This window comes from Bemisia tabaci, chromosome 1, assembly GCF_918797505.1.
Source record: "Bemisia tabaci chromosome 1, PGI_BMITA_v3".
NCBI lineage: Eukaryota > Metazoa > Arthropoda > Insecta > Hemiptera > Aleyrodidae > Bemisia > Bemisia tabaci.
The window spans coordinates 79,011,735-79,030,582 of NC_092793.1; the positions used below are offsets into that span (position 1 = coordinate 79,011,735).

Sequence of the window (18,848 nt, forward strand, 5' to 3'; positions counted from 1 at the left end):
ATGAAACTTTGGGAATGTTCCTATCTCAAAGGGGACCATCTTTTGAGGGGGTCAAAATTTTGGTCCCCCCCTCAGGGGGGGACAGGGGCCCCCCAACTTTTTTTTTTCAAATGGCAACCCCTATCTTGTGATATTTCATTCGAAAGAACATAAAAAACTAAGAAATTTGGCGCAAACCGCAGATCAATATCTCAATTTTTGACCGAGTTATGATAGGTCAAAGGTCAAATTTGACCTTTTTTCAAAAAATCATAACTCCGGTTCAAATTATCGTAAAGAAAAAAAATAAAACGGGAAAATTTACCAAATTGTGTTCGCTTTTACGTAAAAATTGCAGAAATCACTTCGATTTAATTTTAAGGGGGGGGGCTCGGGCCCCCAAATACGTCAATTCAAAGGTCATTCAATTTTCCCGCGAAATGAGCCAATTTCCTCTGGATTTGCCTCCGCATTATCTCAGTAAGGTCAAAATCAGTTCAACATTACGTTGGCAAGTCCCCAAATTTCGGGAAAAGTTAAAAAAACGAAATTTAAACGGTCAAATTTAATCACCTTAAATTTCGTTTTTTTAACTTTTCCCGAAATTTGGGGACTTGCCAACGTAATGTTGAACTGATTTTGACCTTACTGAGATAATGTGGAGGCAAATCCAGAGGAAATTGGCTTATTTCGCGGGAAAATTGAATGACCTTTGAATTGACGTATTTGGGGGTCCGAGCCCCCCCTTAAAATTAAATCGAAGTGATTTCTGCAATTTTTACGTAAAAGCGAACACAATTTGGTAAATTTTTCCGTTTTATTTTTTTCTTTACGATAATTTGAACCGGAGTTATGATTTTTTGAAAATAGGTCAAATTTGACCTTTGACCTATCATAACTCGGTCAAAAATTGAGATATTGATCTGCAGTTTGCGCAAAAATTCTTAGTTTTTTATGTTCTTTCGAATGAGGTATCACAAGATAGGGGTTGCCATTTGAAAAAAAAAGTTGGGGGGCCCCTGTCCCCCCTTGAGGGTGAGACCAAAATTTTGACCCCCTCAAAAGATGGTCCCCTTTGAAATAGGAATATTCCCAAAGTTTCATTTCTTTAGCTCAATTCGTTCAAAAGTTAGAGGGGGGGTCGGGGACTTTTCGCTCACCCTGTATAAAAAATGGTCAATCCTCCAGTAAATATTGGATCATCTTGTGTATTCATTTAAATATGATAAAGTAAGTAAAACTCGTAGAACATCCACCGGGAAAAAAACACATTGGATCTAGAGTCCAGACTCTTAAAACATCGACAAGAAAAAAATACTCTTGATTCAATCAGATTTAAGCTTAAATCAAGAACCAAGCCTCCTGATTTGAGCGGATTTCCTTTTGATTTAAGCTTAAATCTGCTTGAATCAAGAGTCCTTTTTCTTGTCAATGTTTTCAAGAGTCTGGACTCTAGATCCGATGTGTTTTTTTTTTCCAGTGTCCTCTTGCAATTTTTCACGCGCTCAACTAAAAAATCCGCTCTTCCAAAAGACAGCGCATACGGATCACCTCTGATTGGACTTCATCTTGCAATTAGAAACTATACTGTTTTCAATTTGTGTTGTATTAAAGGAAATTTGGCAATGCCTGAAAGCTAATACTGTGATTTTCATAGCACGGCAGTCTAAATAGTAATTTTGTCAGGATTTGGCTGAGTCAAACTAATCGATGTAATTTCTATCGAAGAAGTGCGATACCCCAACCAGCAACGACTGACGTTTTCCAGGAGAAAAATTTTGGAGGAACTTGGGGAAAACTTATGGGAAAACATGAGAGAATGACTGGGGAAACTGATGTATCCGCTGTGTTATAGGACGGATTTTGGGGGGAAACCACATGTATCCACTACGTTCAACCCCGGTTTTTCTCTCGTATAACAGTCGGAAAACAGTAGTTTAACTTGTATAAAACTGGAGTTGATGTTTAACCCTAGTTTTTCTTCTGAATAACAGAGGAAAAACGTAAGTTAAACTTCTGTCAAACTGGGGGTGATTTTTAACCCTACTTTTTCTTCCGTGTGAATAGATAAGTTTCCCCAGATGATACTCCCATGTTTCCTCAACCGTTTTCCCCTGGTTTCTCCAGAATATTAGCCTGGAAAACGTCAGTCGTTGCTGGTTACGGAAGAAAATCTAGAGTTAAACATCGCCCTCAGTTTGACAGAAATCTATCTTTCGTTTTTCCTCTGTTATTCAGAAAGAAAAACTAGGGTTAAACATCAACCCCAGTTTTAAACAAGTTAAACTCCTGTTTTCCGACTGTTAGGTATACGAGAGAAAAACCGAGGCTAAACTTAGAAAATACATGTGTTTTCCCCCCAAAATCCGTCCTATAAGAAATTTTTCTCCTGGAAAACGTCAGTCGTTGCTGGTTGGGACGTCGTGAAAAGGTCTAATTTTTCCCCAAGGAGAGGTACTTAATTTTTTCTTTTAGTACTTAAAAAGTACTTAATTTTTTTGTGGACCTCAGTCGACACCCTGGGCCGACTCCTGTAGGTAATCTATAACGCAAATCAGATGACTTTCCGCGTCATGTTAAGTATTTTTGACTGGTCCAATGCTCAAAGCGTCTATAAAGTTCACTAATTTTTTTAATTTCCTAAGTAGAGGGCTTCGAGCTGTTACCGCTACGCGGTCCAACCCCCCGAAGCGCCTCGCACCTGAGGCATTATGCGTTACGGCTTTAAGCGTTACTCTATTAATTTTATATTGTAGAGGAAGATCAGTAAGTGATGCCGGCATTGAATACTGAGAAGTTTGGTTGCGGTCCAAATAATTATGAGAGTTGTCCCCGATTTGGAACGTTGTAAATTTGTTTTGCAAGGTGAAGCCAACTCTGTGACTGTACGACTCGAGAACTTTCAACGCGAGATTGATTGGAACATTCAGATGCAAATTGAATCGCCGCTGATCATGTATATCGGTAGTCTTAAGAGTAGATCGGAAAAGGGTGACTTAAGCCTTTGTCTAGGGGTGCAGAAAGTTCTTCGGCCTATACGCAGTTTCTGGCAACCAGGGATTCAGTCTACGTTACTATGACATGGCGCGTTCCCAGTAATTCCCAAACATTTCGCTTTCGCTGTAATTTTCCAAAAAATTCAACACTTCCGCGCCAGATTGATAAAAATCAGTGCATTGAGTGTCCACTCCCCAGAATAAAAGCGATCATTTTACTCGTGAAGTCGAACGCTCAGATAATGTAACCGAACTTAATTTTTCATCAATTCTTTAAACCTCTTAGGTTCGGTTCCTTCTAAAAACCAAACGTTTGGTTACACAAAATAAAAGTTGGATTTAAGAACCGAATGGTTGCTATGATACGAAACGCCACGTTCTCTTTCTTTTTGTGGATACGCAATTGTATCTTCTTGGAAAATCTAATCGTTTTGTCACGTGTTTCGCACCCTCCAACTTTTATTACTCTGCGTTTAAGTCTCCGAGTCAGTCGGAAAGGTGTCCTTTTCCTTCATTTTGCGGGTATGCAATTTTATCTTCTTGGAAGTCAAGATAGTTGTATCAAGTGTTTCGCCTCGTCCAACTTTTATTACTCTGCGTTAAAGTCTCCGAGTCAGCCGTAAAAAGTTTACGTTCCCCTTTATTTCGTGGGTATACAATTTCGCTTATTTCGAAGTCGAAATAGTTGTATTACGTCGAGACTATGAGCTCTTTAGATTGAAAAAATAGACGTGATTGACGTATGAAATGAGACTCAAAGGAAAGTTATTTGAGTAAAAGTTTTGGTTATGAGGGCAAATTGGACCGCGTTCAACAGAAAGGAACCAAGCCTCATCAGCTATTGCCATATTTAACTGGGCAATTCAATATTCTGCCATAGAACGTTTGCGTGGATTCCTCTGAAAATTTTGAGCAACTTGCTTCGTACTATAGCATGGGTCCGAGAGCCGATTTTTGCGCCAAATGCCGAAAAATCCGCATTTCTCTCCAGATTCGGTCTCCAGACCAATGTTTAGGCCAATGCTAGACCCAGAAAAAGACCGAAAATGACCAAATCTTGATGCATTTCGTAAAATATAGGCCCTGAATGAACAAAAAACAGTAACTTACTTTTTCCTTTGTTTTCCCGATTTTGTTGTTCCGCTGATGTTACTGCTTATTTGCGATGCCCATTTCGGACGTTAATCCATCCTCAGGCACTGTATAATCACGTTTTGCGGGGGAAAAAAAAATCCTAGCGGGTAATAACGTGCACGCGGTATCACGTCTATCAATAACCGGTATCTTAGCATTTATCACATTTTAGCTTTCGTGTTTATGGTCTTTTGTATTAGTTTTTATTATTATGCGTGTCGTATAAGTAACGTGCGTTTTCAAAAAACGTGATTACACAGTGACTGAAGATGAATTAACGTCCGAAATGCGCATCGCAGATAAGCAGTAACATCAGCGGAACAACAAAATCTCGAAAGCAAAGGAAAAAATAAGTTCAACAACCAATCCGATCAAATGAAAACCATCGATTTAAAAAAACAGTTAAGTTGGAGAAATTCAGCTAGAGGCGGCCCAAAAACGGTCCTTTTCGATATCCGTCTTTTCCTAAAAATTTCAACACACGCTGTATGAATGAGCCTTCCACTGGCCGTTTCGCGAAAATCTTCATTACAGAAAGTGAGATAATAATAAGATAATAGATAATCCTCTCAAACTGGATATTTTTTTGCAAGAGGGAGGGAGGGGGATGGGGGTTGCTGCCTCTTCCTTGATCCTGATTTTTGCCCCCAGCAATTACAATCAATTAAGCGACCGACATTTTTTAATAGTAACTTGCTCATCTCAATTACTTCTTGTTCGCCCTCATCCTCTTCTTCGGATGCCATCGTCATAGAAAATAAGCGACATGAATGATGAGAGCATAAACAAGACTGACTAATTATAATAATCTACGTCCGGTAACAAGTGCATGTAATCAATTCCTCCTCTCCCTCCCTTCCTCCAAACACCCCCCCCCCCCCGCAACATGCTCTTTCTACGTTTGTTTACGCTCATGATCAATGGATCTCTGGACGCACGATCATTGACGGAGGCATTCCATAAAGTAATGTTGAATCGTAGATCCTGGACGGTTGTTTCCGTCTTGAACGTATACCAAACGTATACCCAGCAAGCCCCGCCCGGTGTGGTCGCTGTATGAGGAGATGTCCGGCGGCGGCGCAGCACAAGTATTCCACTTCCACGGGTGCCAACTCGCCAAGAAGTTTGAATTAAGGTGATTCGATGGACGCCATATTTTGAGTCAAAACGACATGCGATATACTGCATCGAATGGTTCCATTTTTTTCAGCAACTCGTCATTTTTCCCGAATTTGAGATCGCAATCCTGTTGTCAGGAGATTAGAGAACTCGCTTACCAAATTTGACAAACAAATTCAACGTAATCTAAGTGTGTTTTTTTTTAGAGTAGAAATATCGCATTTGAATGCAGTTTCGATATCAGTATCGAATGCGACGTATTTCCTCTAAAAAAACCACGCGCCTTTATTACGTTGCATTTGTTTATCAAAATTGGTAAGTGAATTCTTTAGTGTCCTGACAACTAAGTGCAATCTCAAAATTCGAGATAAATGATAAGTAGCTGAAAAGATGGAACATATTCGATGCAACTTATCGCAAGTCGTTCTGACGCATAATATAGCGTCCATCGAATCACTTTAAAGTCGGAAAATGTGTATTTTGGTTCGCGGCGTTGTTAGCACTCCTCTCATCTTATTCTTCAAAGGAAAACTGACCAGAGATCTCTACGAAGATCGTCTGGAAAAATCCTTCTCTTATTTTTATACAACAACGCAAAATTGAGGCGTTGGGTGCGGAAAGGGCATTTTTTGGTTGTGGTGTTTAAAAGTCTCCGCTGCTAATTTATACTATAGAGAGGAAACTACCGAATTTTTTAAGTTTTTCATTTTTAGCATTGTAAAATCATTAAGAAAATTCGGTGGAAGTTACGACAAATTCCATAAATTTTCTAACTTCGTAACAGATGAAACGTAAGCGGAGATTCTGAGACACCGCAACCAAGAAATGCCTTTTCTACACCCAGCACCTCAAAAACGTTTATTTTATAGGCAAGTTGTGAATATTTTTCGTTGAAATTATCAGGAACTTTAGGTGAAATTGCGAACTAAATTATCTAAAAAATTGGGAGGAAAATATTCATAAGGTTACCGAGAATTTAGTGTTTTACCACAGGAAACTTGACAACGCCTGAAGGCTCATACGGCGTTTTTCCTCAGCACGGCAGTATTCTTTACCTGCGGAGGTTCTGATTGGACACAAGTCTGTGGATGAATCCAGGCAATTTTTATTTTTTGTGGAGTCGCAACAATGCATAGCACCTGCTTCATCGTGGCTGCCCTGGCAGCAAGTTGTCTCTCGTCGTTTTGTGTGGTATCAAACTTTATGAAAGTTGTTAAAAGGTGGGAGGAAGGGTGTGACCAGTGGAGTTAGTTTTTCATGTGCGGCTCCAGTGTCGTTTTTCAGTTTTTCCTCAGCAAAGGCGCCAAGAGGAGGCTGTCCAAAATTTGTCTCCCTCTCTCCGCGCACGTTGTGTGATTCCCTCTCAGTCTATGTCTAACGCATGAGGCAACCGGTCAGTCTATGCCTCTACGCGAAGCTAGTTACATGACGGCTTGAAGAGTCCCCTCTTTTTGTCTCTCTTGTGTGGTGTGCGGTTTTAATTGGATACCATACATACATATTATTCATACATATTCATTCATCATACATATTATTTCAGAGGTGGGTTATTTTTTTCAATTTCTTTTTCGTGCATGATAAATTTCTCGAGTTTTTCCTGGCTAATTCTATTTCGAATGTAGTTGTTTTATTTTTTTATCCCTCCCTCTAAAATCATCACTGGCAATTAATTTTTTAAGTACATGCAATTTTCATTTTTTTTTTTTTTTTTTAAATTGGAAGAGATTTTTGTTTACTAATTCTACTGATGGGTCACATGTATAGTAGAGTCAGCAGTGCACTTTTGAAATTATTGAAGACTTTATTCAAAATCCTGTTAAAATTTACTCGAGGAGAAGGAAGAAAACTAAAAATATTCACGAAAATTCAAAGAAATACAAATGAAAACAGACTGAATACCTACTGTTGAGGAAAGATCGGACGATACGAGACGTACGATGATGACGGGCCTTGCCTTTGTAGCATACGAAGCAGGTATACTTACTGCTCTAGTTAGGATAAGTTCAAACACCTTTTGATTCTTGATTAAACCATCCAGAAAAATAACCCCGTGACCGACATGATAAGTTGCTTTCGTCGCGTCGCCCCTTTGACGTAAGGGCGTATGTAGATTTCCAGTTGCACCTTTTTTTATTTATAAATCCATGCTTTTTGGAGCTCATGCGGACATTGAGGTACGCAAATCACGCCACAGGAGCGACGCTTCTCGTGAACGATGTGAAAGTTCCGCAAGCGCTTTATTTCCGTCGTGAGAGGCAGTTTTTTCTACAAGTTTTTTTATCCTCCCTTGATTTTTTCGTTCTCTTCCGTAGCCGTGATGATTGTATCAATTAAAATCGAGTCATCAAAATGTAATCGAAACCGCTAACTCTCCAAGACTATGAAATAAGATTTTTTTTATTGTAAAAATAAAACTCAGACTTTGCCGCACTGATGCTCCGATTTTTTCTTATTTATATTCAAAGCAATTTACTAATTTGATTAAATGCCGAAGCCGCCCTATCTTATTGTGCAACGACAACGTATGAACGCAATGAGTGGCACATTTTGTTATCACGAGTGGAAAAACTGAAGGCGCTTCCGCTTTCTCAACGGCTAGGTCTGGATGCAACTATTCGTGTTCTCGGGATGTCCGTGTTGCATACACAAACAATTGCAGGCGCTCATTAACCATTGAACCCTAAGAGGTAAAGAAAGGTGAAGGTAGCAAGGGTAAACCTGCTTAGCCCATTGCTTTTTGCGGAAGAAACTGTGCAACGCGCTCTCTTATGGGAAGAAAATACCTAGTAAAGCAAGCTCTCTTATGCGGATTAAATAGTAAAACGTAGAGTAGTAAAACGCGCTCTTCTATGCGAAGGAAATATAGTGAAGCGCGCAAGTCTCATGTAGATAGCAACGTGAAGGCAACCTCAAAAAATGTGAAAGCGAAGAACTTTCTGCACCCCCGACTGCAGCCATACTTTGTTGTACCTAAGGAAACCAGAGCGCCCGTAATGTTTTGTGTATGCAACATTGCAACACGGAGATCCTGAGAACACGAATAGTCGCTTCCAGACCAGCCATTGAGAAAGTGGGAGCGCCCTCTATTTTCTCCGCTTGTGATAACAGAATGTGTCACTCATTGCACTCATACGTCGTTGTTGCACGAAGGAAAGGCGGTTTAAGTTATTGATCTTTATTTCATTCATGTTTTTTTTTTTCCATTTTAAATTTCTTGATTTTACTTTTTTTTCCACTCACCATTTTTTGAAAATCCGTAACCTTAGTTTTTTTTTATTATTTATTTTTTTTCTTAATTTTATTTTTCATCATCGACATTATTTACTTACATTCATCAGGGTATAGATTCCATAGGTGACCAATCTAGTCAAGCAATACAAATCGGTGAGAGAGCCCCACGGATTTTTTTATTTTATTTTTTTAGTATAAAATCCTCAGCTTTTATTTATGTCAATGAGGTCCTCCTGAATTCAAGCCACACCCATTTAGAACTCCTGAGTAACTTTAATTCAGTGATGTGCATACAATTTTTCAATTTTTACAATTTCTCTTAATATTTAAAGGAGACCTATTTTGAAATGGGTAATTATCTTGTACTTGTAAAATTCGTTCTGTCTTGCAGTTATTTTGGCAATTTTTACTCTAAAACCTTCATAAATCACATATTTCTTATTTATTTCACTCAAAATTAATATTTACTCGATGAGATCAAAATTGTGTCGAAAACTTTGAACTTATTAATAGAGCCAATTGATAGATGCATATTCTACTTGTGATTTCAAAGCAATAATTTTAAAAAGACCCTTTTCGACCGGAGACAGCACTTATACCTAAATTGTTGAGTTTTTAAAACCATCCCAATGTTTACGATTTTCTGTTATGAGCTAATTGCAAGTATTTATTTTGTCGTGTCCTACAGGTAGACACGAAACATGGCCGACCTAAGGTCGATAGATATTTTAGTTTTTGGTGCTACGGGTTACACTGGCCAGTATGTTGTGAATGAGTTGGCGAAGCTTGCTAAAGAGTATGGTAGCCTCACGTGGGGCATTGCAGGCCGTAACAAAGACAAGCTCCAAGGAGTTTTGAGGAAAACCTCAGAAAAAACTGGTACGTAAGGTTTTCTTCTTTTTTCCTCACAGCAAGTTTAGGTAACTTTTCCTCAAATTATTATTTATATTTGAACGGACCCTCCGATGTAAAGTGAATAATCTGCTATTTACGAGGTTCCATCTTTCTTATAGGTACCAGGTACCTACGGCACAGTTCTAAGTACCCATACCCAAGTAGCATTTTTCAACGGAAAAATCGCGATTTGTTGCGATTTTGTCGGCGATAAAATCGCTGAGATCATCAACATCTGAGCGATTATCCTCGATCTTGTTGCAATAAAATCGCGATTTTATCGCCCGGCAATTTATCGCGATATCATCGCAACAAAAATCGAGATATATGGCGGTTTAATCTCGATTTTATCGACGGAAATTGATCGCGATTTTATTGAACAAAAAATTGCGATGTATAGCGATTTAATCGCCATAGATCGCAATTTTTTATTCGATAATATTGCGATAAATTGCCACCGATATAATCGCGATATTCAACCGAATAAGACGCTTTATCGCGATCACTGCTACTTGGGTATCCTTTTTTCTCTTCTCAAATTTCGGCTGCTCCTATGAATCAACATATCACTTAACCCTTGACATTGAACTCTTTAACTTCTATAACTTATCAATACCTACCTACTCCCTGTACATTTTCTAATTAACGTGATTTTTCTTAAATTTAATCAGATTGTGTGAACAATGTACGTCTTGTGTGATGTGTACTACCTTATTTCTGTAATTTTCGACAGTTGAATACATTGCCGGAAAAAGGGGACGTAGGCAAAAACTTAGTTTCAGTAAATTGCGTTTGAAAGTTTACTATGTTTCTAATGACACGCAAGTGATAACATCGCGCAACCCAAGGTCAAATCTAAAGTAGAATATGTTAGAGTTTGAAATAGTCACAACCCTTAAACTGTAATGCGAACACTTGTTCCTGAAGATTGCAAAAAAATGAGATTGTGCTCAGGGCCGGATTTACCTACTTGCCGCCCATGGGCCGCCTGTATTTTGCCGCCCCCATCTCGTTCGTTTTGAAACATCGATACAAACCATAAAGTGAACACGCGCCGGAGGAGGAGGGTTGCATAAGACGTGTATACTCGTGTTGGGCACATTTTTTGTGAATGCCCTGTCAACACAAGCAAAAGTTCACGGAACTTCGCGCGAAAGTTCAGTTCCATAAACCTATCTCTGTGTGGACAGGGCCTTTCATTTATAAGAAATGAACGAAAAAATTATGAAAGAATAAACATGAATATGGTTTAATAATCTTAATTTCCGCACCCGCGCCAATCGCATCGTGTTCGGCGCAATGCGTGAAGTATCCCCTTCAGTTTTGTAGGCGCTATGCGTTTCATGCCGACCGCACTGTTTTTGATGCAACGCGTGAAGCACTCATGCAGTTTTGTAGGCACTATGAGTTCCACGCCAACCGCTGCCGACCGCACTACGTTTGACGCAATGCGTGAAGTATTCACGGAGTCTTGTAGGCGCGAATATATGTTTCATGCTAACCGACGCGCCGAGGCTCCCCCTTGGATCCGCCTATGCCTTATCCTTATATGTAGTTGACAATATTCTCTCTGACAGGCTGGCAGGTATATTTTTCAGTATGTTGGAGTTTTTTAGGCAACGTGCGTTGAAAATTCAGCATGAAGCTGAAAATCTCATACAGAGGGAAAAAGCTCATAGGTCAAAACGCGTCTGCAGTTGCGTTCTTAATTGGTCGTATCTAGTGTTGCACCAAACAACATATCTCTTTGAGGGAAAATTGTGCATTTATTAGCTTTTCTCCTCCGTTTTGAGATTTTCAGCTTTATGCTGAATTTTAACGCATGTTGGCTAAAAAACTCCAACTTACTGTCTTACGACCGGTGCGTCCACCGCAATCAATTTGTGTATATTTTTCAATCATTGATGAGAACTTCTTTGTTCTTTTAGGTGAGGACTGGTCCCATGTACCACTTGTAATAGCCGATGTCAAGGATCCAGAAAGTTTAAAAGCAATGACATCACGCACTAAAGTCTTGGTGAATTGTTGTGGTCCATACAGATTCCTTGGTGAAGCTGTGGTAAAAGCTTGTATTGAAAGTGGCACTCATCATTTAGATATCAGCACTGAGCCTCAGGTAAAGAACCTTTTTCGTAGTTAGCAGGTTTTCTTAAACATTTTATTTCTATTTTTTTTTTTTGTTATATTCAGGAATAAAATTCCCTCTCCTTTCTCTTGAAGAAATGAAATCCGTAAATTTCAGCATCGTTTCTCCTTTTGATCAGTGTATGTACATAGAATAGTTTCAGAAACAGACTGTGCATTTATTCTTTTAATTTTTCTTTATTCATTAAATGTTTTAAGTTGATGCCTGATTTCTTGAATAGGTACCGTTTTAAGTGTAGGTAGTTTTTTTGTAATTCAATATCATTCAATCCTTTCTGTAATGGATAATAGGTACACCTCATTCATGGAATGGTCAGCTTTAATTCCTTCAGTTGAAAGGAAAAACATGAATAATTAGGTGTCTCAACTTTTTTTTTGCATTTTTTCAGTATATGGAATTAATGCAGCTGAAATATAATAAAGCAGCGGAAGAAAAAGGAGTATATGTAATCAGTGCATGTGGATTTGCTTCCATACCCACTGACTTGGGGACAGTCTACTTGCAGAAAAATTTTGAAGGTAAAATATAATGCCCTCCAAGTGTTAGCTCGATTAATTGTTCATCAATGGTTTCAATTTTGTCTATCTGTTTGCAATTTTACATTTAACCAAAGAAGCAGTTAGACCAATATTGAGAGGAACCAGATACTCTGAGAGTTTTTTTAAGAAGGAGAGAAGTAAAGGAAAATCAGGAAACGTTAAATAATACTTTTCATCTATCATTTCCCGATGTTACAGATCTTTAGATTGTTTCTCACTGATCACTAGTGTTCAGCGAGGAATGTTTTTTTTTTATTTTGTTGCAAACAGTCTAGAGGATAATATTCATGATAATTTTTAAATGATATATGCTGAGACTTTAGTCATATCTAAGGAAAAAAGAAGAAAAAAAAATTAAGGAAAGGCGCATGAGAATTTTTGAAATTGTAGTAGCAAATCTTTGTTGTCTTACCTTCTAAGTTTTTTCCTTATTTTTTCTCTTAAAAACTTCGAAAGACATCAGTTGTTTTAGTACCCAAAAATTATTTGATCCAAAAAAGATTAATGTTTCACACTATATTTTTCTTATGTTTCCTTTTTCATAGGTGGAATGAATTCAGCTGAAATTTTTTTGAGGATTGGGACAATACCCTCAGAAAAGAAGATTAAAGTAAGTATGTTAAAAATAATAAATTAAAAAAGTGATGAGGAAGTAATTAGAATAATGTACTGAAATTAGTTCAATTTAGAGAAGAGAAGAGTTTTCGGTCATTTTGGACGATCCCCCCTCCCCCCATATAACGTGAACGACAATTAAATATCATCATTGATTGTGGTTGTAGATGTTTGTCTCGTTTTTCACATGATCAAATTTTCATAAGATTTTGAATCCATCTTTTTCCTGTTCAAAAAACGTGATGAAGCCTCTTAGTAACTTGTTTCTCACATGATCACATTTTTATCTGTTTCCGACTTGATTCTAATGACTTTTGACTGCTTTAAAAGCACGTTGAAAAGCAGTGAGACATCCCTTCAACCACAAGACTTTAGGACTGAGACTTTGATCCTGAATGTTTATCTGGAACAGAAAATTGTATGAGGAGTAAAATTCGCAAAATTAGTAATTTGTTATTGTTTTTTCACATTTGCTTTTTAATTCACTGTCCTTACTCTCACTACATAAATCATAAATAGGCATGAAGTTCCATTTTACCAAAACAGAAAGACGTATCCAAATTTTTTTCTTTCAATAATTACTGACAGCTAGCCAAGGAACACTGATCGTTGCATAAGGTCAAGTTCATCAAATATGCAGCTGGCAGACTTCTAGGATTTCTTGATCTAGAGATGTGTGTCATCAGACCAGGATCCTTCTGTAGTATTCTATAGATGTATGGAGCTCAAATATGGTCATGAATACAAATAGGTTTAAATGAACACAAACAATCATGATCGTATGTGTTGGCTCTTTTGATTGATTGTCCATCAAATTTTAATGGCTTGAAGTGCTCATTCATTTGTTCCATGTTTAAATGGAATTTCAAAATAGGTAAGCAATTTCAATTTCAAAAGAAATGATTGCACATTTTTAGTATGACTGAAAAATAAGTACGTAATTAAAAAGAAGAAGTGAAATTAAACTTTTTATTTCTCTGTCTTTATTTCACTTTCAAATCTCGTATTCTTCAACCTCTTCTCTGAATCTCAAAAGACTAAAATCAAAAGTTTGGAGTCTAAAATACTATAATCTCTGCAAAAATGGATACACGATGTCAAGTTGTGTTTCAATTCTTGTCATCATTATACAAACATGAAATATCGACTGTGACACTCCCAAACCATGTATCTCATATGAGGTGTTTAAAAATCTCCGCTTGTATTTCATTTTTTTAAAGGAGAACAAATCAGCATCAGATTTTGAAGTTTTTTCAGAATTTGCTTTGCATACGCAGATAAGAAAATCCTAGAAGCTTTTAAGAACTGCTGTTGAGTAACTCTCAATTTAAAAAAATTAAGTATGGCAGAAAGTCTGCTACGTTGCAAACCGAGATACGTGGTTTGGGAGTTTCACTATTGGTATATGACTCCCCTAAAATTAAGGAACCTCTCCAAAGTTGTGTTGATCTGATTAGGAGTCTCTCAAGTGTAAAATCATCGAGGCCCTCTATCTAATGCTTTGAAATTTGTGTGCAAAATAACTTTTTTTTCATTTTTACCCCCAAGAATCCTCAGGAAAGGGGAATATCTTTAATTATGTAGGCACTACTTAGCTAATAATGTACCTCAACTTAATGTGTATCACGCTTTTACAGTTTTGATTTATTTACATGATAAAATAAAAATAATTACATCGTATGATTTTTAAAATACTTGAAACAATAATTTTTCTCTTTTATCAATGTTCATATCTTTATTCGTAAGTTTTTATCTGGCTAATTTATGTATAACATGTTTCAGAGAGGCGCTTTAGCTCATTTTGGTACATGGGAAAGTGTAGTTTATTGGTTTGCGCATTGGTATGAACTATGGCGGATCAGGTCAAAGCTGAATAAACAAAAACTACCAGCTTTGCGACCAAAATTAATTCAGTGGTATGTAATTCTTCCATTTATTTTTTTCTCTCCATTCTCTTTTCTGATGCGGACATGCTATTCAAATCTGACCTTATTTCTTTTTAAAAACCAAAGGAACTCCATTGACCGGGTCAGTTCAATTAATCAGCTGTGTCTAATAATCTACTAAAGTTATTTGTATGAAAACCCAGACTACAACCTTATTCTTTATTTTTGCAGGCCTTTTATCCTGAACAACGAAATAGTGAAAGGACCATGGTGTTTAACTTTTTGGTCTGTGGACAAATCGGTCATCGAGCGTTCGCAAAGGCACTTCTTTGAAAAGAATGAGCAGAGACCAGCTCAAATCAATACGTATTTTGTTGTCAGTAATTTCCTCATCGTCATCGGCCTTTTCATTCTCGGTTTAGTGTTCCTATTGATGTCGCAGTGCTGTCTTGGCAGAAAACTTCTTCTGAAGGTAATTTTTTACCTGCTAAAAATCTTTGAATAAGTTATCGGTTGAATGTGACCTATTTTTGCTAAAATAAACCATGTGCATATAGAGTTTGCAGGCAACATAGTTACTTTCCATGTTAACACATTTAATTCTGAACTAGAATTGGGAGATGAATTTGACAAATTCCCTATTCTCTCATACAGATAAAGTAGCTTTGTCTTTTTCCTGAAGCAAGATGGAGTCTCTATTTTTTCACCTAAGTCACTATCCTTTATCCAGCAAGTTTTCACCTTTGTTTGCTGAGAAAACTTACGAAAATTAAAGATGCAAATTAGAAGAGGAATGAATCATTTTATATTTGTAACAAAGATCCCTATGCGTTTAATACCTAATGAATCAATGACTCAATATTTAAAATGGAAAGTTTTTATTGATATTCTATGACCCAAAAATTTATCTTACTTTGATCCTTTAACAGAGAAAGAAACCAATGATTTGCTTTCAACTAAGCTTATCTTCCCGTTCGACTAGTTTTGCACGGTTGAAGTTGTAGAAATAGAAAAGTGTTTTGTTGTTGAGGCCAGTGGTCTTACTAATATGAGGCCACCTGTAACAGAAGTTTAAGATGTATCTATGACACATCTTTAAATTGAAAAGCTAATCATTACCTTCACAAGTATATTTTTTCAGTGGAAAATAAAAACTTATTCGTACCAAATTCATCCCCCCCCCCCCCATTTTCTTCCTCCAAAATAGGAAATTTTAGAGAAATTTTCTGGTAAGTATGTATGTCAGTTGTTGATTTACCTGTTATGATAGAACTGGGATATCTCTATGGATTTCTTAGCCTTCAAAACCTAAGTCCATTTCGAGCATTACAGTTCCATCTCTCAAGTTTTGCCTCTGTAAATGTCTAAAGATAATCTAGTTGATCTATAACCACATTACTGTCCTGAAGATTAATTTGTAACAATTTACTTTATTTTTCAGTATCCAAAAGTATTCACATGCGGTTTTGTCAGCCATGAAGGTCCAACAGAAGAAGCAGAGGAACACACTTCAGCTACTTTCACTTTTCGAGGCAAAGGATGGTCTGAAAAAGATATGGCTAGCTCCTGTCCCCCAGACAAGACTGTCATCACCAATGTAAGATTTTTAAATTTTTACAAGCATTTTCCCTCTCTCTCAATTTAATGTTCAGTTAAAGTGAGAGGCGTGGAGATGGGACAAGTGAGTCAGTTACAGTTTTACAAAATTGTGTCATGTTGGTTGAATCTTATAGTTAGTTCAAATATATTAAGCCTTTTTGAATACCACGCTTCCATCTCAAACAAAGAATGATTCATAGGTAATGTGGACCACCATTTTTATACATTTTGTGTTTTTTTCTCTCTGGTTTACCAAAAGTCAAAAAAACTTGTATGTACAAATTTTAGAGATTTAAGTAGGTTTGTTCCTTTTACAATGGAAGCAATTAAAATAGCATCGAGAATTTTGAAACAACACAATGGCAATACATATTTCATGGTTTCTATCTGTATGATCTCGCCATGAGTTCAAAAAACTCAAAGAGTATTTTATGGAATTAGGTTTGTCTGTTCACCTTAACTATAGAACAAATCAGGATCAGGTGATGAAAGACGTTACCCCGGTTGTTCTACATGCATAATTGAAGAGACCAAAATGGAATGAACCATTATTTAAAATAGTAAGGTTTTTAATGATATTTTCCTCAATACTGGTTTCTAAGTTTTATGCTATGTATATCTTCTATCACTGATAACATTGAAATTCGATTGTAACCTTTAAAAAAAAAAATTGTCATCTGTTCTGTATTGTAAAGTATCTTATTTTTACGCTGAAATAATTTTTTTTTTCTTTATTCTTAGGTCGCTTTCAAGAGCCCTGGTTATGGTTTTACTGCTCTGTCTCTTATTTTATGCTCTATCATGACCCTCAAGGAATCAGAAAATATGCCAGGAAGGTTTGTGTTTGATTTTCTCTTTCTCTTTCTTTCTTTTTAAAAGTATACAAAAAAATCTGGCAGCAAGTTAAAACCTTATAGGAGATAGAGCGACCTATGTCTTAGTGCTTTTTCTACTTTTTTCATTAATTTTTTCCTATAAATTGTTAGAGTAAAACTCATTTCGTTCTCAGAATAATTATCACAAAGTACCCCACATGACTGTATCTTCTCAAGAAAATTCTCAATCTTACAGGTAGGGACCCTCGGAATTCGCGTTCACAAATCGCGTTTTTTTCCACAAAATGTTGGCATTGGTCATATAAAGGTGGGGCTAAGATACAAATGTTGGTGGCAACTTCCTAATGTCAAATTCAAAACGCAAAATTGAGACTCTGTTGCAAAATTGTGCCCCAAACGCAAAGTCATTGCGACAATCAGGGTTTCAAAATGTGAAATCTACGAATTTCAGAGGTTTCTAGCTTTATGGAAATCCGCGCAAGTTTTCGACCCGATTTCCCGCAACATTATTGCAGAAATTTGAGGTTTGAATTTCCACACTCAAAGGTAGACACGAGTCCTGAAACATTCAATATAGGTAAAGTGTATCTGTCCAGAGATAATTGAAATATTTGACGCAGGTACTGCAAGAAATTTTTTCAAATTATGAAAAATGTTTTTGTGCTTGAAAAACAAGATTTTTTTAACATGTTTCAAACTACCACTTTTGGCCTTTCAGTATAGAATACACCACTTGACCACTACTAAAGACAAGTTGAAAACAACTTTTTCTACAGGTTTTCTACTTTTAGGTCATCAATTGAATTTCATGCTTTTTTTTATTCCAGGGGTGGTGTTTTACCTCCAGCTGCAGCTTTTAGGAAAACATCCCTTATTGAGCAGTTAATGCAGCATGATGTGAAGTTTGAAGTCACCTCCAGTGAAGTGGTCCCAGTCAAAAGATCTTGCTGCCTCTCGATGTGTGTTTAATGCTGTGCTATCAGACTGTAAAAATCCATCAAAAAAGAATTACTTTCACACTCTTTTAAAGAAAAGTAGTAGACTGTCATAATAATATTTTCCAAAACAACGTTTCTTTGGCCAAAATTTATGTTTTTCTGGATGTTTTATTCATTTTTTCTACCCTTTTCAAAAACGTTACATATGTATGCAGGCAACTGTAATTGAAAATGCAGATTTTTATCCCATGGAAGTCATCAAGACTTAAAAAAAGTGTATGTAATACTTATTTGTTCTCTGTAGTGTGTGAGCTCTCTTAAACCCATCAGTTTTTCCCTCAGTCTCTGCAATTCCTGTTTTATCTAGTCGTATTTTATTTCTAACTTAAATTATTATTTTTCTACAATGAATCTACTTTTTGACGTCCTTTGACTTTTGTAGTTTTGAATGCTTTATTTACTCCAATGACTTATGTATACTGTCTAAGCATTTATAAAAATCATACCATCTCATTTCTATTTTTTTTCTTTCTTACTTTTTGTAATCTTCGATAATTGTTACAAAATGGACCACCAGACAAGGTACGAAGTTAAGTATCCTAAGGCTCAGCTATAGCAAGTTGTCTATAGTTTGAACAATGTAGGGTGGGAAATGAGCAAGGCTCGATTGAGAAGCTTGCCGGAACGGTTGTATTCCGCGGTTGGACTAGCGTATAGTATTGAGTTTTTTGTGAGCGGGCAATTCAAATTTCCCGTAACCAGTGTAAAATAAAAACGTTAATATCTTAGTTAGGAGTTAATTTCAGTAATTTTCGATGCAAGAATCGTGTTTTACGTGAAATTCTAACTAAGAAACTTGTATCAGAATCCTTAAAGTCGTACCTTGTCTATTGGTCCATTGTAAATGAAACTATTTACTCACAATGTTTCTAATTC

General features: G+C 36.8%; 1 protein-coding gene across 1 annotated transcript; it reads left to right on the forward strand.

Annotated features, from left to right (window-relative positions):
• The first annotated feature begins 6,209 nt into the window (after positions 1 to 6,209).
• Positions 6,210 to 18,425, forward strand: LOC109044012 (saccharopine dehydrogenase-like oxidoreductase). The gene is made up of 11 exons (XM_019061463.2): positions 6,210 to 6,718; positions 6,756 to 6,770; positions 9,148 to 9,338; positions 11,282 to 11,469; positions 11,888 to 12,017; positions 12,584 to 12,648; positions 14,436 to 14,569; positions 14,771 to 15,011; positions 15,981 to 16,136; positions 16,880 to 16,974; positions 17,802 to 18,425. The coding sequence occupies exons 3-11, from the start codon at positions 9,161 to 9,163 to the stop codon at positions 17,941 to 17,943; spliced, it is 1,329 nt and encodes a 442-aa protein (XP_018917008.2). The 5' UTR covers positions 6,210 to 6,718; positions 6,756 to 6,770; positions 9,148 to 9,160; the 3' UTR covers positions 17,944 to 18,425.
• Positions 18,426 to 18,848: the final 423 nt, after the last annotated feature.